The sequence below is a fragment of the Colletotrichum gloeosporioides genome (assembly GCF_011800055.1).
Source record: "Colletotrichum gloeosporioides strain Lc1 chromosome Unknown consensus_30, whole genome shotgun sequence".
Lineage (NCBI taxonomy): Eukaryota > Fungi > Ascomycota > Sordariomycetes > Glomerellales > Glomerellaceae > Colletotrichum > Colletotrichum gloeosporioides.
The window spans coordinates 476,119-502,340 of record NW_025544675.1 but is presented as its reverse complement, the minus strand read 5'-3'; the positions used below and the strand labels follow the sequence as shown (position 1 = coordinate 502,340).

Genomic DNA, 26,222 nt, shown 5'->3' with positions numbered 1-26,222 from the left:
CTCTGCGATTTCGTCACATACATCATCCTCGAAGCTCCCACTCTTCCCTCCCCTAAGCCCTCTCATTATTTTTGTTGACTTTTTGTCTCTACCTTTGTATACCCTCACATCCTTACCTCCCATCTTCATCCATACCTATTTCCGAGAATCCCATCTCTCTCCCTTGGCTGTCCTACCTTAGTGTCCTACCTTGCCTACCCACCTTAACATCCATCCACCCTCCATGACGAAAGGCGTCTGCTAGCCAAGCTCATAAACTAATCTTCTCTCTTCCTCTCCCTCCTCACAGCTCGCGCAGCTCCTCCTCGGCAACGCCAAACTCCTGCTCCTTCCTCAACACCTACAGCTCCAACAACTTCGTTCCTCTCTTTCTTTTCCCTCACACCCATTCTTCCATCCTTCTCCTCCATTCTACTCCCCTTCGGCTCAAATATTCCAGGAGCCAGTCTGCGAGAACCCCGCGCCGTTCCCAACCACGCCTCCAATCTCGAAACCACTCACAATGGCGCTCGAAGCAGAGACAAAACGTGTCGTCGACCAGTTCGAGGTCACCGATGTCTACCTGAACGAAGCTGTGACGGAGTTCCTCGGCCAGATGCGTAAGTCGATTTACCCCTCCTTCCCGCTGCAATTCTTGCTTTGCTTCCTTCCCGCGGCAGCTAAGCTACCTTGCTGGAGCTCCCAGCTGGTCGATGCTCTGTGCGCGAATAAGTGTGCGCGCACAGCGCAAAACACCTTGAGCTGTCTGGTTGCGGGAAGGCACGAATAACCCCGCAAAGAATTGAAAATTAACCCGAGCAATTTCTGCAGACGAGGGCCTCGAGAAGGACGGAACGAGCTTGTCCCAAATCCCGACCTACGTCACTGGTGTCCCCAATGGCACCGAGAAGGTAATTACACAGCAGCGGCGAAAGCTCTCCAACTCCCCTCACGCCAATGCTGACGACCGCAGGGCCTTTACTTGGCCGTTGATCTCGGCGGCACCAACTTCCGCGTGTGCTCCGTCCAGCTGAACGGCGACACCACCTTCAACCTCACATACAGCAAGGTCGCGATCCCCAAGGAGCTGATGGTCGCCAAGAAGGCCGAAGACCTGTTCTCTTTCCTGGCCAAGCAGATTGAGCTCTTCCTGCGCGAACACCACGCCGAACACTTCGAGCAGCACGTCCGCCGTCGTCAGACCTACAGCGCCCCCGAGGGCTACCGCGATGAGCACGTCTTCCGCCTCGGCTTCACCTTCTCCTTCCCCGTCCAGCAGCTCGGCATCAACAAGGGCAACCTGATTCGCTGGACCAAGGGTTTCGACATCCCCGATGCCGTCGGCAAGGATGTCTGCGCCCTGCTGCAGACCGAGATCGACAAGCTGCACCTTCCCGTGCGCGTCGCCGCTCTCGTCAACGACACTGTCGGAACTCTCATGGCGAGATCCTACACGTCCACCGGCAAATCTGGCTCGATTCTCGGCGCCATCTTCGGCACCGGCACCAACGGCGCTTACCTCGAGAAGCTGTCCAACATCAAGAAGCCCATTGTTGGCGACTACGAGGCTGCTACCGGCGAGATGGTCGTCAACGTCGAGTGGGGCTCTTTCGACAACCAACTCAACATTCTTCCCAACACCCCCTGGGACGCTCAGCTCGACAAGGACAGCGTGAACCCCGGCATCCAAATGTTCGAGAAGCGCGTGTCTGGCATGTTCTTGGGCGAGATCGTCAGACTGACCATCCTTGACATGCTCAAGGACGAGAAGCTGTCCCTCTTCAAGGATGCCAACTCAAGCTTTAACGACTGGAAGTCCACCACCGACATCAGCCCCCAGTCCGGCATGTTCAAGCAGTGGGGTCTCGACAGCGCCATCATGTCTGTTGCTGCCGCCGACAACACCCCGGAGCTCTCTACTCTCCGCCAAGAGCTCGAGTCGGTCCTCCACGTGTACAGCCCCTCCCTCGAGGACGCCCAGGCCTTCAAGGCTGTCGCTGGTGCCGTTGGCCGCCGTGCTGCTCGTCTCTCTGCCGTCGCTATCGCTGGCATCGTCATCCAGTCCGGCAAGCTCGACGACCCCAACGAGGAGGTCATTGACATTGGTGTCGACGGTAGCTTGGTCGAGCACTACCCCTTCTTCCGCGACATGATCTACGAGGCCTTGCGCGCAATTGACAGCATTGGAGCCAAGGGCGCCGAGAAGATTCGTATTGGCATTGCCAAGGATGGCAGCGGCGTTGGCGCTGCACTAATTGCCCTCGTGGCGGCTGGCATGGAGAAGGACTCGGACGTCTTGACGGAGTTCAGACAGAACGTCAAGCGCGAGCTCGATACCATCCCAACACCACGTAAGTGTCTTGCACCGGTCACGGAGCACCGCGAAAACGCCGATACAATCCCCATTGTTGTTCCCTCAAACTAACCTCTCTGTGCTTCCTTCTAGGCGAGGAGCCCGCAATTTCCAACACAACACTGGCCATTGGCGGCGCGGTGGGTGTTGCAGCCATTGGGGCCCTGTGGTGGTCTCGTTATAATCGTCAATGAGTGTGGATGATGGGATGAACTGTCATGAATGTGTGTATGCGTGAAAAGAAAGGGAAGAGTGACGGCGGGCGGAGGCAAGGCATTTGGGAACAAGGGAAGGGGTGACAAAAAGCAGAGACCACCCACCACCCTGGCTGGGCAAGCATTTTCAGCATGCTGTTCTTGATTCAATTTTTTCAAAGTCGTTTTTGGACGTTCGAATTTTTCCACATTCGAAGCTGGGGTCATGGAGTTGGGAAGAGCAAACTTCGAATTTTCTGTTTTGTTCTACTACTTGTTCAAAGTTGTACATTGGCTCCTTCTGGAATAAAGAAGAAACGTCTCTTGGCATCCTTTTTTGGTTTCTATTTCTTTCGTGGTCTATGGTGATGCTTGGCACAAAGTGTCTAGAATGGTCCTGCTAAACGATTTGATCCAGTCCCAACGCCATCTCTCAAGGTTTTTATCTATCCTTATCAGCTTTAGCCCATTAATTAATCCTTTCCAAATCTTCGAGTTCTAACTCTGAAAAGCAGCGGCCGGGTACGCGCGATCCTTCTTCTTCCTCGCCGCCGAGCTGCTTCGCGAGCTCGCACCGGAGCCGCTGTTGCTCCGCGGCGGCGCGAGCATGGGCGGCGCCATGTCGGCCGGCAGATCGTTCCACTCCGTCTCGGCGCGTCGGTTCTGGAACGATTGGCCCGAAGGCGTCATCAGAGGCCTATCCGTATCGCCATTCGCGCCTGCCGCTACGCGCGTGTTCATCGGGGGGAGGTTCGCGACGGCGGCGGTGGGACCGGCGGGGATCGGGGCAGCCATTGTGGAGGATGCTTGGTGGTGTTGGTGACTGGAAGACAGAGACAGCGGTCCAATGGAGCGGCGGACGATGTAAGCCGAGTCTGGGCGGAGCTTGATGTAGTAGCCCCTGAGTTCGTCGCCGACTTGTTCGAAGCCGCGCGAGGTGTACCACTTTATGCCCTCGTCGTTGTCTGTCCAGACGTGTGCGTAGACGTGGCGGAGGTTGACACCTGGGACTGAGGAGGCGGCGGCGATGATGTTGTCGAGCGTTGCGGTCGCGAGGCCGTGGGAGCGGTACGGGGAGAGAAGAGCAAGGGACTGGATGTAGAGGGCGTGTTCGGGCTCCGAGGAGATTGTTGTCGGCGGGAAGGGGGAGGGTTCGACTCGAGAGACGACGCCGCCGATTACTTGGGTGGTTGTGGAGGAGGAGGACGTGTCGGACCAGGTTATTACGCGGGAGAAGGGGCCTTGGAGGGCGCCGGCGTAGAATTGCTCTGGGTAGGCGACGGGGAGCAGCAGGGAGTTTATGCGGCGGAGAGCTTGTATGTCTGTCGGGGTGACGGGTCGGATCTGTGCGGACGGGTGGACGGACGAAGCTGTCGCGAGAGGTGGTGGTGATGGTGTCGTTGATGTCGAGGTGGGGGTTTGCGTTGCGGGGGGAGGGGCAGCTGCAGCTGGAGGAGGAGCTGCGGGTGCCGGGGTGAACTTGGTTGATGACGGAGGAGGTGCGTAAGACGGTTGTTGGCGGGGTTGGAAGAAGGATTTTATGGAAGATTGGGTTGGCTTCGTCTGGGGGAGAGACATGGTGGCTTTCGAATTTGGGGAGTTCGTATGTCGGTGTAATTATATGCTCGGGGCGAGAAGAAGATTCAGGGTCCAAGGGTCGTTGAGGATGCGAGGGATTGGTGGCTTCTAGCCAGATGTGTCTATGATGGGGGTTGACGTAAATTCAAATTCAGATTCGCACTATTTACACGCGAGCGGCCAAAGGTGGTGGTTATCTGGGTGCGGAGTGAGGAGGATGTCGATGTATCCGGCGAGGGCGAAGATCAGAGTCCCAAAGGAGACGTGCAGTGTGGAAAAAAAAGGATGAAGTTTCGGGACGGAGTTGGAATGTCTCTGAATTCTGAATGGTTGCGACGCAGTGACGGAGCCCAGGCCAGGCCAGGCCCTTGCGGGAAGGGGCAGGCGCTGGTTGGACAGGCCGGGGAACCTAAGGGTGGTGGTGACCCCTGTGATGACGGCGGGAAGGTTCAGAGACAGGTGCTCTCACCACAGGTGCCTCCTAAAGCCAATAATTGCCAGCGAGGGAAAGAGTCAAGCGCCGCAGAATGAGATGCGCTGATGCAGGGAAGGAGCCGACGGCAACCGGCCCCACCTGACCGACTGAATGGCACTTGCCTCAGGTCGACGCTATCCAGTTCATCACAGATACCAGGTTCGGGAGGACTGGGCCGGCAGGGGAGAAAGATGGAATGGCCCAGCTCGTTGTCGCTAACACGGGGGTTTGGGTTTAGTGCCAGCCAACAGAAATGTGTCCACTCCCAGAGCAAGTCAGCGCCCCAAGCTCCAGGCCGTTGACAAATGAGGCTGGTTGTTGAGCGCCCCCCTTACTTTCGACGGGCAGGGAGGCTTTCTGCTGGTGATGGATGATGCAGTGCGGCGGATTACGTGCTGCACGGGCGGTCAAGACTTTCTCCGAGAAACCGATGCTCTATGGTTTCTGCCGCCCGGGGTGTTATCGTGAGGCGCGAGGTTGGCCTGGGGTCAAGTCCCTAAAAGGGGAGCTAACTCAGGCACATGCATACGCTGATGGGCCTGAGTTCGCAGACCGAATCCGATGGCCCGGGGCGGGTATCATGTTGTTTCTGCAGCCACTTCAACTAACCCATGACTTGGAGTTGAAGCTGGCCCGATGCAACTCTGAACGGATGAGGTGGTCATCTTACGATGAGATGCAGCTAAGGTGCTCTTGTTGTCTTCGTTCGGGCAGTTGCAGTCGAAAGTGATGCGGTGTAAGTCGCTGATTGAACCGCTAAATCGCCAAATCGACCTTCCGCATGAAAGAGCACATCGGAAAGCCAATGATGGATGTTTGCAATGCACTTTAGGTAAAGGTACCTTAGTTGAGGTAGCTCAAGGTAAAGGGACCTTGCAATAGCAGTTGGTGGACAAGAAGCGGTTTGAGCTCTTGTAAAGCTGCTGCCCAGTGGACCGCTTAGATCAATCAAATGTCGACAGTCCTGGGAAGTTGCGTTCGGGCAGTTCCCCGTTTGTACCTTCAATTCCGCCTGCCTTGTTCTTCTCCGTTCTGTTCCCTTGGCTTGGCAATTTCTGCTCCGGAAAAACTGCCCATTTCTTGACCTTCCATTTTGCTATTTTCACATCTTCAAAACTCCCCTCCGCTGCGGTTTCCCGAGTCTCTTCTACTCAACAACTTCTCCGGACCGGCTACAAATCCCTAACCGTGCCAGTGCCTGATTCGGAATAGGAGCCTTGTCCGCAGAGACGAACGACCAAAAGTCGCCTTATTAGCTGAGCGGTCGACACGAGGCTCGTGCTTCCCAATTGTCAAGTCAGTCGCTGGTCGCCTGCCGCTGCTAAGAATTATCGCCGATACATACCACCTCCTTGCAAACCCGCGGCGTTGCACCCTTATTACTTCAGCAAGCAAGGTTCCGAAACTTTTTTTTGGCCGCCAACTCTCCCAGCTTGACCTCATCTCACACTGCTACCGCTGCCCCCTCGTCAGCCCGTGTGGCACCTATTTTAGTTACCCGTCAACCCGATTCAGATTCCACAAACCTGCACACACGACCACAAAGCTTCGCCCTCTGAGGCTGCCATCACCACCCCCAATTTCTCCCCTCAGCCTTTGTGCGCCGTCCGACCGGCCCTTGGAGAGATGGCTTCCAATACGGGCAAGGCTGGCGTAATCGTCGCTCCCGACGATGCTGGCAGCATGGAGAATCTTGTAAGTGCTCGCCGTGCCTCGAACTAAGCGGATGGCGCACTCGGCCATCTCGACCGCAAATTAACACCACCGCGACACGCCGGCGGTGGGATGACATGATGCTGACATGCCCGGCGCGAAGGCCCATTCGGTGCTTGACGACTTAATGTACAATATCGTTCACGACCTCCTGCTCAAGGTGCACCGCGACGAGAAAATGGCGAGGGCCACCACGGCGGCGATCCGTGTCGAGAAGCTGGCTTCCGATGCATCAGAGAGCTCGACACCCGATTCGAAACCCGATGTGCGGATCGAAACCGATGCGGCGATATATGAAGATGGCAAGGTGATGCTCAAGGGCAATCCCTTGAAGACAACGACCGAGATCCTCTGCCCCAGATGCCACCTGCCTCGATTGCTCTACCCGACCGACGGCAAGGGGGCGAGAAAGCCCGATCCGAGCGTCATCTACTGCAAGAAACATCCTTACATCGACAAGCCTGGCTACGACATCTATGGGCAGACTTGGGTTCAGCCGGGCCCCGGACGAGGCAAGAAGAAGAAGGACATGAAGCCCGACCCGAACATCGAGTCTCCCGCCCCCGGCGAAGGGCGCCCTGCTAACGTGCTTTCGTTCCCGTCAGCCACATGCAGCAAGTGCAAGCGATGCATCCTCGTCACAAGACTCAATAACCACATGGGATCGTGTATCGGCAACAGCGGCCGAAACGCGAGTCGCGCTGCGGCAGCTAAGATTTCCAACGGCAGTAACGGTACAAGCCAGAACGACGGAACACCCCCATCAAGCCAGAAGGCGACGCCAGCGCCTGCGTCACGGGCCTCGAGCCCAAAGAAGCGCGACAGTGAGGAAGTGGCGGCACCGGAGGAAGAGGAGGAATCGGAGAACAGCCACAAGAAGAAGAAGATGAAGCCAACGGTTATGACGAAGAAGGTCATTCTCAAGACAAAGGGCCCTAAGAAAGACAAGGTCAAGACCAACTCGCTGCTAAGCCACGAATCGAAGTTGGGCGACGAGGATGACAATTCCACTGTCGAGGTCGCCCCTAAGAAGGAGAAGAAGGAGTCTAAGGAGGGCAAAGGTATCAGCCCGGCCAAGAAACTGAAGCTCGGCGCCGCGAAGCCGCCCTTATCGTCGCCGCTGTCAAAGAATGGTAACGGTAGAACCGAAGACGCAGAGTCCGAATCGTCCGGCACGTTGTCATCACCGCCAAACTAGAGACTTGGTGGCACAACTGGCCGTGGAGCGCTGAAAACCCCCAGCTCCCGCTCCGGTTCAGGCTTCCAGCAAAGCTCTGGCTTTGCCACCGTATCGGAACCTGAGCCTCAGTCTGTTCCAAGAAGCAACCCTCCAGCCGGTTCCAGTAAACGCCATCTGCCGCCGACACCTCCGTCTGGACCTGCTTCGTCACCGTCTATTTCACACACGAACAAGATCTCTAAGAGAAAGTTCGATGAATCTGCTACCAAGGGTCAAAAGAGGCCCCCAGACAAGATCAACGATCAGCCCAAGAAGAGACGCTGCTCGTAACAACCATTTAACATCTACATTATCCCTTTATTCTCTTCGACATGCCCGGCCTGGTTCAGCGTCAAACCAGGAACAAGACATCGCTCAACCCAGAACGTTGGAAACACCGAAGCCAAAAGCAGATCAGCGAACTGATCCACCGTCGGGTTCCAGACCGACACATCATCTTGTATCCAAGCAAGAATTGGCACCGCAGTACAACAGACGCTCTTGATACACACACACCTTCACACTCAACAACATTGCATGAACTGGGAGTTCGTTGGGTAGGAGTGGGGGTGGCTTATCCCATACAATTCTTCTGCATCACCTGGCAAGGCGGATGACGGCGTTAGAGAGACTGCGGTTATTTTATAGGCATTGACTCAATGATATTGATTCCCCATTGATTACGCGTTACTTGAGTCTACTGATGCACGTATTGACTCGTTGCAAAAAGGGAGTAACTGCTTCTAGGAATCTCTGTAAATGACCGAAGCAACACGTCGGCCAGTCGACAGCATCCTGTTTTGCAGCTTCCCGGGGCCGAGACTAGACACTGCCAGATGGGTCAAAATGTGCTCAGGACTTGGAGAAAACACTGACGTGTCATGCCGTCTGCATTTCCCTTTTTTGCGAATCATTTTGTGAATGGTCAGCCAGATTGAGCTGCCTGATATCTGCTGCGTGTGGATAACCAAGTGACGGTCTCTTTGACGCAGTGAGGAAGGACCAACCTTCTTGAGCTACTCCTTCCTCACTGCGCAAGGCGGCAGGAAGGAAGGCTTATCAGTTGCACAATGCCTTACTACTGCCGTTGAGGTTGGTGGTCGAGCGGTTGTTCGACTGCCTCCCGAAGCTACTCGGCCTTCCCAGCGTGGGACTTCAATCCTTCGAAATTACCGTCTGCCCTTGGGTCTAATGCGTTGGGTCGCTCGTTTTGTCATCTTGACATTATTTTGTCGTCGTTTTGGTATCTTTCTCTTTTTTTTTTGTCCTTTTACTCAAAAACAGCAGGAGATCTTCTATGCTACCCATTCTATGCTGCCTAACATGTGTGTCACGATGCTTTTCATATCCTCAGGCGCCTGAAGCAGTCTAGATTCGCAACCGCCAACGCCGTAAACGCCAGTTTCTCCAAAGGTATCTCAATATCTGTCTATCCGCGCGCGCGTCCTCCCCCATCACTCCTCCGGCTCACCCTCCTCAACGACACTCGCGCGCACGATCTTGACCTCCTGCAGCGGCCTGTCCTCGGGGCCCGTCTTGACCAGCCCCATCCTCTTGACGACGCTCAGGCCGCTCTTGACGCGGCCGAAGATGGTGTGCTTGCCGTCGAGCCAGGGGGTCGGGGCGAGGGTGATGAAGAACTGGGAGCCGTTGGTGTCAGGGCCGGCGTTGGCCATGGAGAGGACGCCGGCGCCGGTGTGCTTGAGGCCCGGGTGGATCTCGTCGGCGAACTTTTCGCCGTAGATGGAGGTGCCGCCGCGGCCGGTGCCGGTGGGGTCGCCGGCCTGGACCATGAAGTTGGGGATGATGCGGTGGATGATGGTCGAGTTGTAGTAGCCGCGCTTGGCGAGGGTGGCGAAGTTCGTGCAGGTCTTGGGGGCGTGGGAGGTGTAGAGCTCGAGGATGATGGTGCCCTGCCGTTGGGGGTTTTGATTAGCTTTGCGGGTTTGCGCTGGAGGAAGGAGAGGTGGTGAACGTACCATTGAGGTTTCGAGGGACACGTTGGTCGTCATGTTGGCTTCTTTGCGCTGTCGCGACTTGTTTGTGCGAGCTGAAAGGTGGGAATTCGCGATGGAGGGGTTGTCGAAATCGTGGACGAGGCTGCGATGTAGCGGCCCGCGACGCGGTGAAAGCAAGCAAGCAGCAATTGAGTTGGGACGATGGTGGGGAGCTTGAGCCACCCGCCTGCCGTCGAAGAAGAAAAATAAGGCAGTTACGGTGCGTGATTGGTCGCGCAGGTCAGGTTAGCGGGATCTGGGCCGCTGTGGAGATGGGCCCTGGGTCCCTTGCGGCGCGCTGGTTTCTGGCCAGATCCTGCATCATCTGCTGGATGTGCCTGCCTGCCGAGCTGTCTGAGTGTGAGGCTAAGCGCATCTTTGGAGTGACTTCCTACGTTTGTTCCTGCAAGTTGCAACGCTCGTCCATCCCTCTCGCAGCCTCCACAACTGGACGGATCTTTCTCTGTGGAAGTCCGGCTGTCTCTTTTTCCAGAAGGACCGCGTCCGGCAAGGTGTCTCTGGTACCGGTGTGGCGTATCGTCTCCCACCTCCAGTACTTTGACAAGGTTCCAACTCTGCATTATTGGTAACACGCTGTTCAAGACAACTTCTATTGTGCGCGCAACACCCAGAGCTGCAAGGTGGCTTCTCACATCTTCTGCAGCAAAATTGATTCACGAACAAGAAAGCTTCAGAGCAGCTTATAGGAGAGACTTTGGGACCAGTATTCGGACTGAAGATTCAGGCACCATCGTGCCTTCTTACCAACTACACTTGCCACATCCGGATCTCTATCAGCTTCATCACGTACACGGAACATCACGAGCGTGCTTATTCAGGCCGTCAACAGCATATCACCAGCTCTCAACCACCAATTCTCCAATATCCGTTCACTACCGCTCCGAGGCATCGCACCCTAGGACTCCATTCTTCCTGCCACCGCCATGGCATCATCAGCGGTCCCCAGTCCGGTGACCCCGCCATTCGACGAAATCTCCCAGAACCTCACCAACATCACCGGCGCCAGCAACGTCACAACCGGCGCATCACCAGAATGGAATCTCGCCAGGGTCGCCAGCCTCCTCACGATGGAAGGAAAACTCATCTTCTCCGCCCTCGCCATCATCTACGTCGGCGCGCACGGTGCTCTCCGCCGCCCCCCGTCCGCAGCTCCCCCGAAGCGGAAGAAGGGCGAGAAGGCTGACCGCAAAGAGGACGAGCCCATCACGGAAGGATTGATGCCCTCTGACGCCATCGCTTTCCCTCTGCTGGCGGGCGCCATGTTGATCGGACTCTACTACCTCATCCAGTGGCTTCAGGACCCGGCTATCCTCAATAAGATCCTGCGCGTGTACATGTCCGTCGCGGGTGTTGCGAGTCTCACGACTCTGATGGCGCATGCGTTGAGAGTTGGCTCGGGCTTTGTGTTTCCGAACTGGGTTCGAGAGAAGGGTGTATTGTGCCGGGTTGACGATGACCGGGAGACATATGTCAAGACGAACGGCAATGACGGCGAAGAGACAGAGGTTATGACGACCGGCAACCCCCTCCCATCCGCCCTGCGCAAGATCTTCCCCGTTACAGCAAAGGTTAATCGCCTCCTCTGGGATGTCCGTCATCTCCTGATCGACGAATGGACCGTCAAGGCCAAGGTGCATGGCTTGTTTAGGGAGAAATTTCACCTGTCCGTCACGCACATTCTTGGTTTCTTCCTGGCTTTTGGCACGGTCTCGGCTTACTACATGACCGGGTCCCCCTTTCTCTCCAACATCATGGGTTATGGCTTCTGCTACGGCACGGCTCTGATCATGTCGCCGACGACATTTGGCACCGGAAGCTTGGTCTTGATGGGCCTCTTCTTCTACGACATTGTCATGGTGTTCTACACGTAAGTTACCCAGGCTTTAATTTGCATCGAACATCTGCTAACACCCAACAGGCCCTATATGATTACTGTCGCCACCAAGCTCGATGTTCCCATCAAACTCCAGTTCCAATCCGCTTCTAGATCAAGCATTCTCGGCCTCGGTGACATTGTCGTCCCCGGCATGGTGATGTGCCTGGCGCTGCGCTTTGATATGTGGATGCACTATCAGCGCCAGATCAAGTATGTCCCGACCGATTTGAAGTCACACAAGCAGGACACCAAATCTGGCGATGTCGTCACCGTCAGCGAGACTCAGCATGTTGCTCAGAAGGCCCCTTGGATTGACATCGCTGGCTGCTGGGGCGACTGGTTCTGGTCTTCCTCTTGGAGTGGCCTTTTCAAGGGCGACAAGGAGGTCGCACCGACTGTTCGTGGGTCGACATTCAACAAGACTTACTTCAACGCTTCTTTGATCGGCTACGCCCTCGGCATGCTCTTCACACTCGCCATGTTGACCATTTTCAAGCACGGCCAGCCCGCCCTACTGTACCTCGTTCCAGGCGTCCTCGGCTCTCTCTGGCTCACGGGCTTGGTTCGTGGCGAACTCAAGGAGATGTGGATATACACCGAGGATGGCAGCCTGGACACACGGGACGTCGTCGTCGAGCTCGACGGCAACGGTAACGTCCTCAAGGAGATCAAGGACGACGAGAAGGATGAGAAGAAGCGCAAGGCCGAGGAGGAAGCGAAGCGGAAGATTGAGGAGAAGGCCGCCGAGGAGAAGAATTTGGCGGACAAACAGGAGGCGGAGAGGGATGCTGAGAGAAAGGAGTATAGCATCGTCTCGTTCTCGGTCACTGCTCCCCTTAGAAAGGTGAAGAGTCATTAGTACGGGACTGGAGCTCAAATTTCCAGATGTTACAAGGAGTTTATCATATAGATAGGGCGGGGTTTAGAGGTATAAACATCATTATCTGATTGCAGGCGCAGAGCGGTTATTATGAAGCGTACGACAGTTTGTCGCCTGCCCCTGATCCCTATTACGCTATCCAACTCCTTAACCAAGGCGATTATCGTGTTTATCATTGCTATTGTCGTTTTCGTCGTCGTCGTCGTCATCATCGTCGTCATCATCGTCGTCATTATTGTCGTTATTGTTATTATCGTCTTCGTCGTTGTTGTTATTGTCGTCATCGTTATTTCCATGTACTGTCTGCAGCTTACTACCGTCTTTAACCAAATTGAAACTGCAAATGTATTGGATAAAAAGGAGACGCACTTGCGCAGACCTTAGAAGAAGAGAATACAGAAGACAAGCGCAGCGATAAATGCAGCGCCGACCCGAAAGAAACAATAGCAGGGCCGTAAACTTGTACTATCTTTGTCCTTGTTCACCTTTGAACTCGGTCTGTCCTGTGGACCGGAGTGCCGCATTACTACTGTGATGACTTCGACTCCCCTTCGTGCGTTTCTTCTCTTGATCATTCTTGTCGTCGGTTGGACTGTAACACTAGTTAAATAGGGCGTGCAACTGGTAGTGTCTATCATACCTGCGAGATCTCTTGACTGCGCTGGATCCGGGGCGTTCATAAGTTGTTTGGGGGACCATGTGGCTAAATTCCGTAGAAACGAAGTCATCCCAGTCGACATCACGAAAAGGATCAGGCGCCGCCTCAAGATAGCTCCGGGAATAGGTATCCGAAAATATTGGCTCGAATGTGCCGACCTCGGTGGGGTCTCCATGTGTATAAACCATAGAATCATCGTCCTGGGGTGGCGTTATGAGGAAACTGGGCATGGACTCTACTGCGACGAGTCCCGAATTGTACGTATCGGTCAGGGGAGCCTGGATCATCAGACCATCATCCGAGCTCAGCGATTGAGGCGAGGCCGGTGGCGAAAGCCTGGAAGGGAAGTAAACCAGATCTGTGCTGAAAGCAATCTTTATCTGGTCAAGAACTTCTCGCATTGAGACCACGTGAGCATGGCCCAGCAAATTTGAGCCTACGACATGCCCGTAGACCTTATGTGTATCTTGGTCAACAACAACGGAGCCACATTCGCCGGGGACGAGACCTTTCGTATCATTAGCACAGAGTCAAGTTATATCAATATTTCAGAACGTTGTAAAGGGACTCATGTACCTGGTTGAGAATCTAGAACCAGTGTCCACATCTGACACATCTTTTCACCCTGCCGGGATCCCAAGTAGCCTTGTCCGGCCAGTAGTATTCCAGTCCTGGCTCCGTTAATCCCGGATATCATTAGGACTGACGTCGTATGTGATGTTGGCACGTCTCCAATCTCTTGGAGCCGGATCGGACTTTTATCTGGACCCAAGATGTAGCTCTGCGAGCGTCTCTCCACTGTCTTCCCGTCCAACTCAAGACATGCCCAGTCGAGATACGCATGCTCGGGTAATTCGTTCAATTTGTTGGGGCGTTGGACTTTGTGTGCTGAGGCTTTTGTATAGACGAGGACTTCTGTCAAACTATTTGCCGTATCTTGCTCCTGGGCGGCATTTTGATGTCCAACATCTGACACATGCGTCTGTGTGTCATCTAGCGTGGTAGGTTCAGGGGATGTCGTAGAATCTGGAGAAGCTTTCTCCTCTTCATCATGAAAATCTCTGATCGGCGTGAGGCGAGGATCGCTCTGATTCAAATCAGAGTGAGTCTCAGAGAGCAAATCATCATCTTCGTTGCCACTATCGTAGTCCCACGAACTCTCATCGTCGCTGTCACCGTCCCTGCAAGTATATGTAAGAACCTGGTTGCGTACTTGGACGAAAGTGAGACATCATGAACTCCATGGACAACACGGCGACTAGCCAGAAATGTACGTCTGGAAGGGATGACTCCAAAGGGAGGCCAATACATACGAGGAGGGGTCTTCATATGGCTCTTCATTGAAAATGTGATCGACTGTAAGGAGTCGATCAATGCCATCAATCTCTACCGTCAGGCCAACAGTTGCCACTCGCCCTTGATGCTTAGCCAATGCCCCGCAAAAGCCCGGCATTGATCCCGTATGGAAAGAGATGACCACAGTTTCTGATGCTGCAAATCGATTTGTTGGGTTGGAGCGGGAAGCAAAGATGTATATCCAAAACATGGGATCGCTGGGCAAAAGAGCCCATGGGAGAAACTTCGGTCGGTAGGGACTACAGCAGTTAATCCGTGTCAAAAAGTCATGGTCTAGAAGCTTCTTTATATGCTTCTGGTCCTTCTTCTGGCAAAACAACAGAATCGATGCCCAAGATTGGTTTGGGGCAGGGCCAACCATGCCTGCCTTGTAATCGATGAACTGTGCACGGTCCTGTAAGATATTGTGATCGTCCACAGCTTCTTTCAATCTTCCAATGACCCCTTCTTTGTAGCTGTTGAGTTCGATTGCTGAGAGTGAGGGATGGCGCAGAACTTCGAGGGGCCAATACTTCTTCGTCTTGCTGTCTGGGATAGGAATGCCGGTATCTGGCCTTGCTGTTGACGACGCCTGAAGTATCGAAGATTCATTGGCATGATCTAGCAAAGACTGGTTGCTTGCCTGGATCTTTGTTTCTTGGGTCTGTGGCAACTTCATCCGTTTCCTGTCGCCGCCTAGGTCTGCCGCTGCCTTTTCATCATCGAGCTCGGAGTCGGCTCTTCGTCGCCTAGTATGCTGCAATTGTTCATGTCTATCATCGTGGCCGATCGAGGTATCGATGGTTGTCGTTGAGTGCTCGCCCTGTCTGAAAGTGTTCGTACAATTGGCTGCCACTTGTTTGTTCTTGGATATTTGAGGAGAGCTGATGTGAGGTATCTTGTCGTGCTTCTGTTGGAAAGAGGTCTGGATCGATGCTCCTTGCCTGTCGGATTTGGTAAGATCGCAAGGCTCTCGGTATCAGTACAGGAGATGCTTCCTTACCCCGTAGTTTCGGGAAGCCTTGAAGGGGGTTCCCTTGGTATCTCATAGATTGTCTCGGCCATTGATTCCCTGATGCGTGATATTTTCGAGGTCATCGATTATGCACAGTCTTCGGCTTTTGTCATCGAGAACGAAGAAGAAATAGGAGAGGGGCAACAGACCTGACCTGGATAATTCTGCCCATCGGGCTGAGATTACAGTGGTGTAGTCGGTGGGCCTAAGGCATGAATGCAGCATGCATACCAAACACTGCCTCGACTCAAGGTTGACTCGATGGGTTGTTGGATAAGACCAATGAGCGAGAAATATTCTGCAGCCAATCAGCCAATGGGGTAGGGCATCTGTCAGCTACTAATATTAGACCGCATCCATATCATATGAAAGAAGAAAGCACACTTTTGTCTTCTTCACAGCTACATGACCACCAATGACACACCGCAGCATGAGGAGGAGTACAACTAGAGAAGAAAGACACAATATTCTCAGGGGTGTATTTGGGATATCGAATCTTTCAGCCGATGACTTCAAAGCTTTTTTCCAACTATACGATGAACTGACTAATAAGGGAGGCGATGTAGTGATTGCGATACCGCCCACTTCTGCTTCTGCTACACCGACTCACGACCACCTGGCTCAAGCTGTCAATCTATTGAAGCATGATCCTCAGCTGACAAGACAAGGAGCTCATCGAGCTTTACTGCGTCAAGTGGCCACTGGTAGCCAAGTAGCAAGTACCGAAGTCGAAAAGGTCCTCAACTTGGCCGTTCATTGTACTATCATGGTGGACTGTTCGGCACAGAGCTCACACGCAGCTGACTATAGCCTGGGGACCTACAAACCTGTGTCGTGGCAACCAACGGAACGATTTGTCGATTTCGTCAAACTTTCACTTGGACTCGGCGTCAAACTAGAAAATGAAGGGATGGGAATGGCCATTAATAAAGACTTCAAGGCTTCTCTGAAAGCATGGAAGCTCAGGAAAAGGCTGGGTATCAAGTTTCAGCCAACGAACGATCTCACGAAGCATCTTCTCCTTGACCGTCGGCGGAACGTGCTCTTCATATTCCACCATGTCAAATTCTTGAAAACGCAAGCGGGGTTGTACTTGCCAATTCAGAAAAGCCTTGGGTTGACCATCGATGAGAGCCTCAAAAAGTGAGTGGTTTCAAACGAGAATCAACGTGCAACGTTTTGTTTGTATGACTTACACCAAACCAGAGGAACACTCCCGCCCCAGTTGCTTGCCGAGACGCTGCACTCTATCCAGGCCGTACTTTTCCCACCACATAACAAGAAAGCAGCGAGAATCCTCAAGAAGCTTATTGCCAACCATGATACCCCATTCGATCCAGAGTGCGCACGCTACGACGGCGAAACGCTGCCAAAAGACTTTCGCTACATTTACTGGGCTAAAAGAATCGCTGACTTACACGGCCTTCTGGAGAAATGGCCGCCCAGAAACAGTATAGAACGTTGGCTTCAATGGCAAAGCAGTGAGGGAAACGCGTTACTTGTTGCGTTTATTGCCCTGTTGATCTCTATCATTATTGGCATAATCAGCATTGGTCTTTCGGCGGTGCAGATCTGGATCAGCTGGATGGCTTGGAAACACCCAGTTGAGTCTTGAAGCGAGAACAACAGCCGGCCGTGCTGTAAGTGCCCACAGTACGACAAGAAGAATCTTGGTCGGCAACGAGAAGGTGGTGAACGTGAAGTTGTTGATAGGAAGAACGAAGGCGTCATTCTGGAAGTCAACGAGGTTCAAACGACTGGACTCTCTGCGTAAGAGGGCGCCGAGGCAATCTATAGGAAGAAAGATGAATAAGGCAATCACAGCCGTTGTCGAATAGAACGGCAGGGCGTAAACGAGATATTCGGCGATGATGCTTCGGCTGAAACGAACACCGAACGCGACTTGCTCTTTGCTTGCGTCCATTGAGACGCAATAATGTGTTCTTTAGCTGGCATCGTTTAGTGGTGCGACTTTTGTTAGTGTCGTAAATTGTTCAAGAAACGCCGAGAAGATTTGGTGGCACGTGAATACTGATATAGGTAATATGTCGCTTAGATTTCAGGATGAAGAGGTGTTGCTGAAGATCCGCCGTGAGAATAATAATATAAAACGAGAAAGAAGACGCAAAAGGTATAAGTTGATTCTGGGAAACTTTCTTCCTTGTTTGGTGACCCTTGCGGTTCAGCGTCCCGTTTCATCATCATGGTTGCTGATTGGAGATCTGGCGGTGTTTGGGACCGAGCTCAAGGAATGCCTGCAAGGAGAGCCACGGAAAGTACTGAAGGGCAGGGTCCAGGACAATACAACTAGAAGGAACAGGTCGGCTAGATGTCCTAGAAGGCTATAGGACCATAAGGAGGACTAGAGAGAGGTGTGGGATAACCGCTGCTGAAAGCGCCTAGTTACTAATACCATTTGATTAATTACTTTGGGCGTAAGAAGTTCTGACATCAGAACAATTCAGTGAAACAAACCGCCTTTAATAATCTCTTAGATAGTCCCAGCAGCTTTCCTCGTTCCACGTCGACGATTCAACCTTCTCTCAAGAGAAATACCATCTTCCAGCAGCTGAAAACCCACCGTGTGGACCGTATCTGACACCAACAAGCAAAGCTGGGACGCGAGCTTTTATCAAATGAAGAACATTGCAAGTACCTCGCCTTGATACCGAGAATTCTGTTGTCAACGTGTGCTTGTGAGGCAACAGAGATTCACGAGCACGTATGAATGATATTGACCCTCCAACAATGTGATATCCAGCACCCGCAACTTGTTCGATGATACACAAAAAGACCGGAATTTTCAAAGCGCACGTAGATTCAACATTAAATCGGCGCACCGACTCGCAAGCAATCGGAGATACACTCGACCGGTCGGCTACATACCTCTTTGTATTGGAACGACTGCACAGTCAGAGAAACATGTTTCCATACTTCCACTCCACATCCCGGAGCGAACCGCTGCCAAGCCGGGAGGAATGCGGCTTTGGAGCGTGCGTGGAGGGGCTGCGTCGCAATGAGACCTTTTATAGGGAATGGTCTTTGCTGGGTCAACCTCCACCTAGGCGACATGGTAGATGACTAGACTCGACGTGCCGGATTAGTCCCTGCGTCGGAAAAGGAGGATGGTATTAAACATTCGGCCCAAAGTAATAGCAGATCTTTGATTTATTTCTGATGAAGTAAAACCGAACCGCGTGTGTGCCAGACAGAAGTGTTAACTAACTTGTTTGACGATATGGTGGTGAAGTTTGGAAACAAAACCCGAATCACGGAGCTAGTAATAGAATATATCACAGCGATTGACACATAAATACTCGCTCGTTCACATTGTCACGACATTTAGTTATCCATCACAGGCCTCTGTGATGATGCATGAATGAGTGGTTGCTTGGATCTGTGCCCCAGACTCGAGCAGAGCAGAGCCGCGGAGAACCGGACGGCAACCCCACACAACTACCAGCGGAACTGCAGCGAGCAAGGATACCACTACAGCCCTTATTGTCGATCACCTCCATGTTCAGAAAGATCGAAGTGGGGATTTCTTGCTTTATTTCAATGGCTTGAAGACGGGCTGCGCGTCCTGCGGAGTCAAATTCCATCGCGCAAGATGGATGAGGCTGAAGCAGAGTCTAGTCCTCGCTCCCTGCTGGGTAGAGTTGATCCAGCTTGAGGGGTAGGCAATAGTGGTCGTCATCTGAAAAATCTTCCATGAGAATCTTCCGTGCTAAGTGTATTCGGCCTGTAGATACTGCTACGATTCTTCATCTTTCATCTTTGCCTGGGTAAGACGTGACCTTTACTCGACATACTTATCATCTCAATAATGGCCAATGGCCAATGGCCATTGCCGTAGGGACGAGACCACGGGATAACTCATCTCGGCCGAGATTATGATGACTGAAAATTGACGTACGCAAGCAACACGGATGCGAGATGAATACAGAACGAATAAACGTGTTCGTTAAAGGGGCTACGCTGACGAAGTTTAGTCTTGGCTGAACGCGTGTCGTGAACGGGATGTGGAAACCGACTTCCGTACCAGGGGGCATTGCAGAGCATCCCAATTTCGGAATAGCATCTTGGGGGTGTCTAAATGGTGATAAAACCTCGTGATGCGAACCATTAAAAAAACCATTTTTCCCACGTCGAGGGTGCCACCATCACTTGTTGCATCCACAATTACACCGTCATTATCGTGCTTGCACTGTTTTGTTTGAGTATCTGCTTTCTCCAAGTCATTCGTTCCCAGCGCTATGAAGACCCCTGTCATATCCCGGCTAGCCTTCTTGGCGTTTGGCACAGTCGTTACCGCAACCACTTGCGACTCTCCTGTTCAGCGGAAGAACTTTACATCTCTCTCAAACGAAGAAAAGTTGGCTTGGGTAGACGCTGAGAAGTGTCTCACTACTCACGATGCCGTGTTTGGGCTATTCGATGCCGCCACCACCCTGTGGGACGAGCAGCAATATCTGCATTTGACCATGTCAAACTATATTCACGGAGTGGTAAGGCTCTTCAAGATGCGATCGCATCAATTATCAATCTGACTGAAGAAAGGGACAATTTTTGCCTTGGCATCGGTACTACGTGAAGCTCCATGAGTATCTCTTACAGACTTACTGCAACTACACCGGTGGAATGCCTTACTGGGACTTGCAAGTCGACGCAGACAACGTCACTCAGTCTGCTGTGTGGGATTTGGTTTACGGCGTTGGCGGTGACGGCAATTCTTCCGAGAGCAATATCGTGACGGATGGTCCTTTCGCTTACACGGAATTCCATGTCGGAGCTTACTCCTTCAATACCGTCATTCCCAAGGCTGCCACATACTACTTGAACCGTTCGATCAGCGAATCTATCTTTCAGCTAGCAAGTCAATCCAGCGTGGATGAGTGCAACGAGGCAGAAGTTTATAAGGACTACTGGGATTGCCTAGGACAGGCTCCCCACTCAGCTGGCCATGCAGGCACCGGTGGTGTTGTGAGTACCGTCTTCTGGGAGATCGAAATCCATGGTCTCGGGATTGCTAACTTGCTCCACAGATGCAAGATCCTGTCTTATCCCCTGGGGACCCCATTTTCTTCTTGCACCACAACAACCTGGATCGTCTCTGGTGGGAATGGCAGTCAATGAATTTGACTGCCCGTCTGACGGATATCAGTGGCCAGAATACCCCATCCGACTCATTCAACCTTCAGAACAACTGGGAAGCGCCGGGCGCCAACTTCACGGACTACAGCGGCGACCCTGCTAATGTCACAACTTTGACCCATGTTCTGTCCCTGTATGAGATGCTTCCCAACGTCACTGTAGGCGACGTGATGGATATCGGCGGAGATATTATCTGCGCGGAGTACGTTTAAGTTGGTTGTGAGGTACCCAGACCCATCGGGAAGTTGCGGCTTGGAATCACGGGAAACAGAGGCAAGAGCTTTCAACGAGGAGGCTGTAAGGAAGCTATCCTAAAGCGTTAGCCCATAAACGCCATGTAGCCCAGCTAAAAGTTCTAAAGATTCCCGTAATCGATGCTTTCCCATTGGCATCTTCATCATTTAAGTAGGCCGCAAGGGACGGAGGAACATATGCGTTATTATTATGTCAAAGCCAGCCCGATGAGTAGCGGATCTGTGTACATACGCGATCTACGTGCCCCCGTTGACCACACACACTGCAAACACCGTACTACAGGAGACCTCCGCGCTAAGAGGGGCCCTCGCAAATTGGATATCTTCAATTGCGAATGCGACATCTTGGCATTTACAAATTGCCGGCATGATTTATAAGAAGCGGGTGGTATGAGCCATCCGATACAAACCCTGGTTTTCCGTGGGTTAAATTGTGTCCGAACATCTCGGGTCAACGTCAGCGAACCCGAGTTCCGCGCTGCTCCTTGACATACATGGACCCCAATCCCGGCAAAGAGCCGCGATAGCCGCGCAATCAGATTCACAATATTTTCCCGTTCGGAGCTTTAGTTCCCTATTGAAGCACTTGGGCGTATGGAATCTGCGTAGCATCAATCATGTATATCAGATCATTTTCAACCGAAGGCATAGACCATGAAAAATCAGCATCAACTTCGCCGCTTCCATCGGCACAACTGATGTCTTCTTTTTTCCTTCATAAAAGACCACCCGGCTCTGCTAGGGCCAACTCCTGCAGCTTGTCTCTGGAGAAACGTGGAATCGTTGGTGCACAAGCTCGATAACGTCACGCTCTGACGACTGGCATACGTAAGTGAGGCGCGACTGGCCGCGATCTGTATAAGGGCAAACTTCTCATTAATCCAACGTGAACGTAATCACTTTTTGAATATAATATTCCGCGCTGTCTACCGGAAACCAGTCTTGTGATCTGGCCCCCGTACTACCAACAACCCTTACTACCTTACGTTAAGGTACCTACTGAGGAGATGACCCGCTCTATCGTGAGGGAACCTAGATTAAGAGGGCGTGCCGCTGTACATGATAATTCAGTTTATCAACGTCAACGCAGGTTCTCCCGTTAAAGGCATGACTGTCGACTACTGGTCCGCCAGTACTAGGGGCTCTTACTCGAACATCCACCAAGGCGGACTTGGACACAACTCGGTTACTCGATCTCCAAGTTGATGATCAGAACGGACTTGTCAGGTTTCAAGCCATCATGTCCGCGCTTTGCAGCGGAAGAACACAAAATGTTCTTGGGCTTGCTCACAGCCTTGACCAAATCGCCGACTGACACTCTTACTGGTGGCAGCAGTATCCCACAAGTTAGGCGAACCCTCTTTGACCAAGCTTCCATTGATGAGATCGAGGCCTTTGAGGTATATACGAAGAGCTCCTAAAGATGGACAAGAACGATGAGAACAACCTCATCATAGTTCAGGAGGCTCTTGCAACGGGCACCGATCTGATGGTGATCTACGTGTTGCTAGCCGAGTCAGTTGTTAGCGAAATATTTGCTCGGGTCTCTCCTCGTCATCCGGAATTATCTCAAGGCAGTGCACAAAGTTAAATCTGCCTTGAAACAGAAGAAAAGACTCTAAGATCGAGAATGGGGTTTTTGAAATGATCAAACTGCGCTCTTTTGATGCAGGGCTACCTCCGCTACCCAGCATTTATAGTAGTGTTTCATTAATCTCGGGTCCAGGCAGTGCCGCCTCAACTTCAACCGCATGGAATTATCTTTGGGTCTTGCTAGTCGGGCAGTGTTCATTGGCTATCCGGGCAGTGTCCCCCATAATCCGTGATTATAGAGAGAACAATAGATGGAGTAATGAGGATAACGACGATAATAACGACGACGACGACGACGACGACGATAACGATAACGATAACGATAACGATAATAGATAATAATAATAACGAAAGCGAGAATAGGGAATATAATAATCACTTTAGAAACAGGCTACGGATTACGCACGTGTATATAGATACTGCCCGGACAGCTAACGAACACTGCCCGACTAATAAAACTCTTATCTTTTAGCACTATATTGTTCGGTCGAATAACCTTTTGAGAAACATAGATAATGTTGAACCCACATGGGACCAGGCCTTATATCCCTGATGCAAGTGACTATACTACCATGTTCATAGACACTTTTGGAATTTCCACAAAACCAGCAACCTTTGAGCAAGCATTTTGAAGACTAGACGTCGTTATGAAGAGTTTCGTCAAGATGAAGTCAGAAATGGTCGTTCCACTTCAGTCTCATGATCTCAGTATTAATTGCCATCAGTGAGATGCAAGATAAACGTAATGAGAACATTGCTAATGATACATATACAAGCTGAACCAAAAACGATAGAAGTACAGAAACCCGGAAACCCAAGTGCAGCAAAATCAGAAGACGATTCCATAGAAAACCACCAACAAGACTTACAGCCAGCCCGGCTAAAGCAAAGAGGTCCGACGTAAAATACATGCGCCACTTAGGTAAATGACTGCGACCCGATAGAAAACCTGAGTACAGTAAGACCAAAGCTTCAGAGAAATTTTCTCCAGCTTCCAAACAATTAACTCATATCACCTGTTCTTCTTCTTTTTGGACTCGTCATTGTTCCGAGTAGACGTATCCTTGTGGGAGCTTCCTTTCATTGGCAATAGCAAGCCGTCAATCTTGTCTTTCAAATCGCTCTTATGGGCACGCCTGCCTTCTCTGTCATGAAGTCTATGACGATTCTCCTCCTCACGCTTCCGATCGTTAACGAAAGCGGCGGTATTTCTGTCGTATTGACCGGATTGATGGGTTCTGACACTTTGTTCATGTTGCGTTCCGCACCAACTGCAAACTTTAGTCTCGGTAAATAAATGAAGATAACACCAGCCTCACCTCCCAGCATAAGCTTGAACGTCATCGTCATGAACGGTCTGAGTTTGCCTTGAGCTCATTGTGATTTGATGAAAGAGAATTCGACTTGTGGCGGTGTTTAGGGTGGTGTAGTAGAAAACGTTTCTTGATACAGGTGGAATAGTTTGAGGATAAGGAGTTCAAGATCCTCTAGAGTGTCTTCACATTTCAATGATATATATATGCAGTGATAAAGGTGAAATGCTTCTACCTGATGAAGAAAGCTCTGACCCCATAGCCTGCTCAGCCTACCGATCTACCTGCTGCCTCGATTCAAAGTACGGTAAACGAAGCGACGTTGATGACAGGTCAAAAAGCAAGGCCGGATTACATCTGGCATCGTGTGGATATGGTGTAGTTTCAATCAGGGGCCCAGCCGGGAATCCTAGCCGCCGGTGTGCATTCGTGCTTGGGTTCCTGGTAGCCGGGTCGTGCGTCTGGAAATCAGCTCCATGGAAACCCTGGTCTACTGGGGTGTGTCCACGATGAAGGGCGGGATAGAATGACGATGCTGGGTGCTAAACGGTAGCCTGGCTGTGTAGGTAGGCTAGGTCGGCGATGTCAGTCCAGCAGCTTCACTTGTGAAAGGTCAAAACATTGTCTGAGGTCGGCGAGGCAGACTGCGAGTAGCAGCAGCTTGTACGGCGATCTTCTCAAATACGGACGTAAGTCAAGGAGTTGATACTGGTGCCCTGCTTCGTGTGGAATAAGACCAGTTGGCAGGCGCTGTAGAGGCAGTGCTCCTCACCGACCGACGAGTGGTGCTGGAAACTCGACTGCCTGCTCGTCCCCCCGTCAGACCGCCCCATGCATATCTCGTTTGAACACAGGCGTGCCCTTGCAATCGACCGTTCCATCATCTTATCACTTGTTCGAGGGTCTCGTGGGCATCGAGGGCGTTTCGATTCAGGTTGTAGGCATCAGCAACCTTGCGCAGGTCCGGCGCAAAGAATGGTCCGCGGGGGCCAGCAAGGCAGTGACGTTACTTGGAGCAGTCAATTCCATGCTGAGAGCGCAAGAGAACGAGGGAACGGAGTCGCCGAAATAAAATCTGGGAAACCTGGCTTAAAGCTGGGGTTCCGACCCCAACGGTCCAGGTCGTTTCAGCGCCGAGTACCGCAGTAAGCTCTTGGGGGCCCTTCACTAATTATCTGGTCCCGGTAGCGGGGTGATCACGGCAGGCTTGAAGATTGATCTGTGTGATATGTCCCTTGCACTGCATTCCTCTGTGTGATGGACCCGATTTTCGACCCCTGTTGTTGGTGCTTGGGACAAGGGTGCTTGTTTGTAAGGCCTGTCGTCCAAAGTCCGAGGTCACATTGGGGACATTCCTTCAGCCTTTTCGTATGGCATGATTTCTTCAAGGTGTCAGTGTCTGGTCCTCGTCGAACGTTGAAAGTCCAGGAAGGGAAATCAGAAATGCGCATGGGTGTCTGTCATTAAAGTAGGAACAGCCAGATCAGGCTGAGATCTCAACTCGTCTGGTACCGCGCCCCAGAAGGGCCAGGATCTTTCGTGAACTACACAACCTGGATCTGTAATGGGCGCAGAAACACCTTCGGCCGCAGTTGGTAAAGGAAACAAAATCTCCAGTCGCTCTGGCCGCTGGAAGCCAATCTTCAGGTCTGGCTCGTGGCGTCCATCCATTTACCGTCAGCTTCTGTGAACGGTGAACCGAGCTGATTCTTGCATGCATGTTTGCAAGATGCCAGTCTTAATCGGGTTCCATCAGTGTAACACAAGCAGCACGCGAGCGGGGATTATTGGCCGTTGGATGGTGGCCCCGACACCATCACCACCACCCCTTTTATCGCCTTCTACGATACTCAAACCAAGCAGAAATACGCAGTTGATTTCAACAGTCTGGTCGGGCCGAGACTTCTGAGAGAGATTGAATCTTTACGAGTACAAGAAACCCGAAAGCCTGAGGCAGCGGCCGCCCATTTGATGATCTTGTACAAAGATGGACCGATACACTGTAAGCTCTTTCCCTACCCGAGATTGCAGTGGACCAGATGCAGGATTCAACATTAACCACGTGCAGCTTGGCCATGCGGTCTCAGGTGATGCACATGGCCCAGCCAGCGGCACAGCGTCACGCCCACCAAGTTCCCTTGTCTCCCTTTCCAACAAGCGAGTTGATATCCCCGTCCCGAGCCATGCCTCCGCATGTTTCACCCCCGAAAGCCCGATTGTTCACCGCCGGGAATAGCTGAATGAGATTGCCCGGTCCCAAGCCCACGGATCACGTTGATCGAGAACAGATCTGGGCTATCATTACGGATCTCAGTCAATAGTACTGGACCCCGTGTCCTTTTTTCGCCGGAGTTCTGAGCCAAAAGCTGTCGAACACTGGCTTTGTTTTACTTAATTGCGTGATTCGAGGAGCCGCCGGGCCGAACTGCAAACATTGAATCCATGCCTCCCGTTTACACCACCGCTACGCGGCGAGGTGGCCGGCTGTCATCGCAGAAGGCTGCAGCTGAAGTCTTAAAATGGCAGGTGAGACGTTGTGCAAGGATCATAATCCTGGAAGAGCCTTGTCAGTGGGTTTCTTGAAGAGCGTCCTTTCACTTACAACGTGTGAACAT

At 52.2% G+C, this 26,222-nt stretch overlaps 7 protein-coding genes across 7 annotated transcripts; 5 read left to right on the top strand and 2 right to left on the bottom strand.

Annotated features, from left to right (window-relative positions):
- Positions 1–223: 223 nt before the first annotated feature.
- Positions 224–2,526, top strand: GCG54_00008788 (Glucokinase; the record flags this gene model as incomplete). The annotated part of the gene is made up of 5 exons (XM_045408747.1): positions 224–235; positions 290–599; positions 811–890; positions 953–2,330; positions 2,426–2,526. The coding sequence occupies 5 exons, from the start codon at positions 224–226 to the stop codon at positions 2,524–2,526; spliced, it is 1,881 nt and encodes a 626-aa protein (XP_045266490.1).
- Positions 2,527–3,024: 498 nt separating this feature from the next.
- On the bottom strand, positions 3,025–4,104 carry GCG54_00008787 (uncharacterized protein; the record flags this gene model as incomplete). The annotated part of the gene is made up of 1 exon (XM_045408746.1): positions 3,025–4,104. One exon carries the CDS (start codon positions 4,102–4,104, stop codon positions 3,025–3,027), a length of 1,080 nt encoding a protein of 359 aa, XP_045266489.1.
- A 2,276-nt stretch (positions 4,105–6,380) lies between these two features.
- GCG54_00008786 (uncharacterized protein) lies at positions 6,381–7,490 on the top strand (the record flags this gene model as incomplete). Its single annotated transcript, XM_045408745.1, has 1 exon — positions 6,381–7,490. The coding sequence occupies one exon, from the start codon at positions 6,381–6,383 to the stop codon at positions 7,488–7,490; it is 1,110 nt and encodes a 369-aa protein (XP_045266488.1).
- Positions 7,491–8,965: 1,475 nt separating this feature from the next.
- On the bottom strand, positions 8,966–9,523 carry GCG54_00008785 (Peptidyl-prolyl cis-trans isomerase-like 1; the record flags this gene model as incomplete). Its single annotated transcript, XM_045408744.1, has 2 exons — positions 8,966–9,424; positions 9,491–9,523. The coding sequence occupies 2 exons, from the start codon at positions 9,521–9,523 to the stop codon at positions 8,966–8,968; spliced, it is 492 nt and encodes a 163-aa protein (XP_045266487.1).
- A 929-nt stretch (positions 9,524–10,452) lies between these two features.
- GCG54_00008784 (Signal peptide peptidase 1) lies at positions 10,453–12,264 on the top strand (the record flags this gene model as incomplete). The annotated part of the gene is made up of 2 exons (XM_045408743.1): positions 10,453–11,396; positions 11,448–12,264. 2 exons carry the CDS (start codon positions 10,453–10,455, stop codon positions 12,262–12,264), a joined length of 1,761 nt encoding a protein of 586 aa, XP_045266486.1.
- Positions 12,265–16,059: 3,795 nt separating this feature from the next.
- On the top strand, positions 16,060–16,908 carry GCG54_00008783 (uncharacterized protein; the record flags this gene model as incomplete). Its single annotated transcript, XM_045408742.1, has 2 exons — positions 16,060–16,436; positions 16,500–16,908. 2 exons carry the CDS (start codon positions 16,060–16,062, stop codon positions 16,906–16,908), a joined length of 786 nt encoding a protein of 261 aa, XP_045266485.1.
- Positions 16,909–19,549: 2,641 nt separating this feature from the next.
- On the top strand, positions 19,550–20,659 carry GCG54_00008782 (Tyrosinase ustQ; the record flags this gene model as incomplete). Its single annotated transcript, XM_045408741.1, has 3 exons — positions 19,550–19,801; positions 19,854–20,276; positions 20,339–20,659. The coding sequence occupies 3 exons, from the start codon at positions 19,550–19,552 to the stop codon at positions 20,657–20,659; spliced, it is 996 nt and encodes a 331-aa protein (XP_045266484.1).
- Between the last annotated feature and the right edge of the window lie 5,563 nt (positions 20,660–26,222).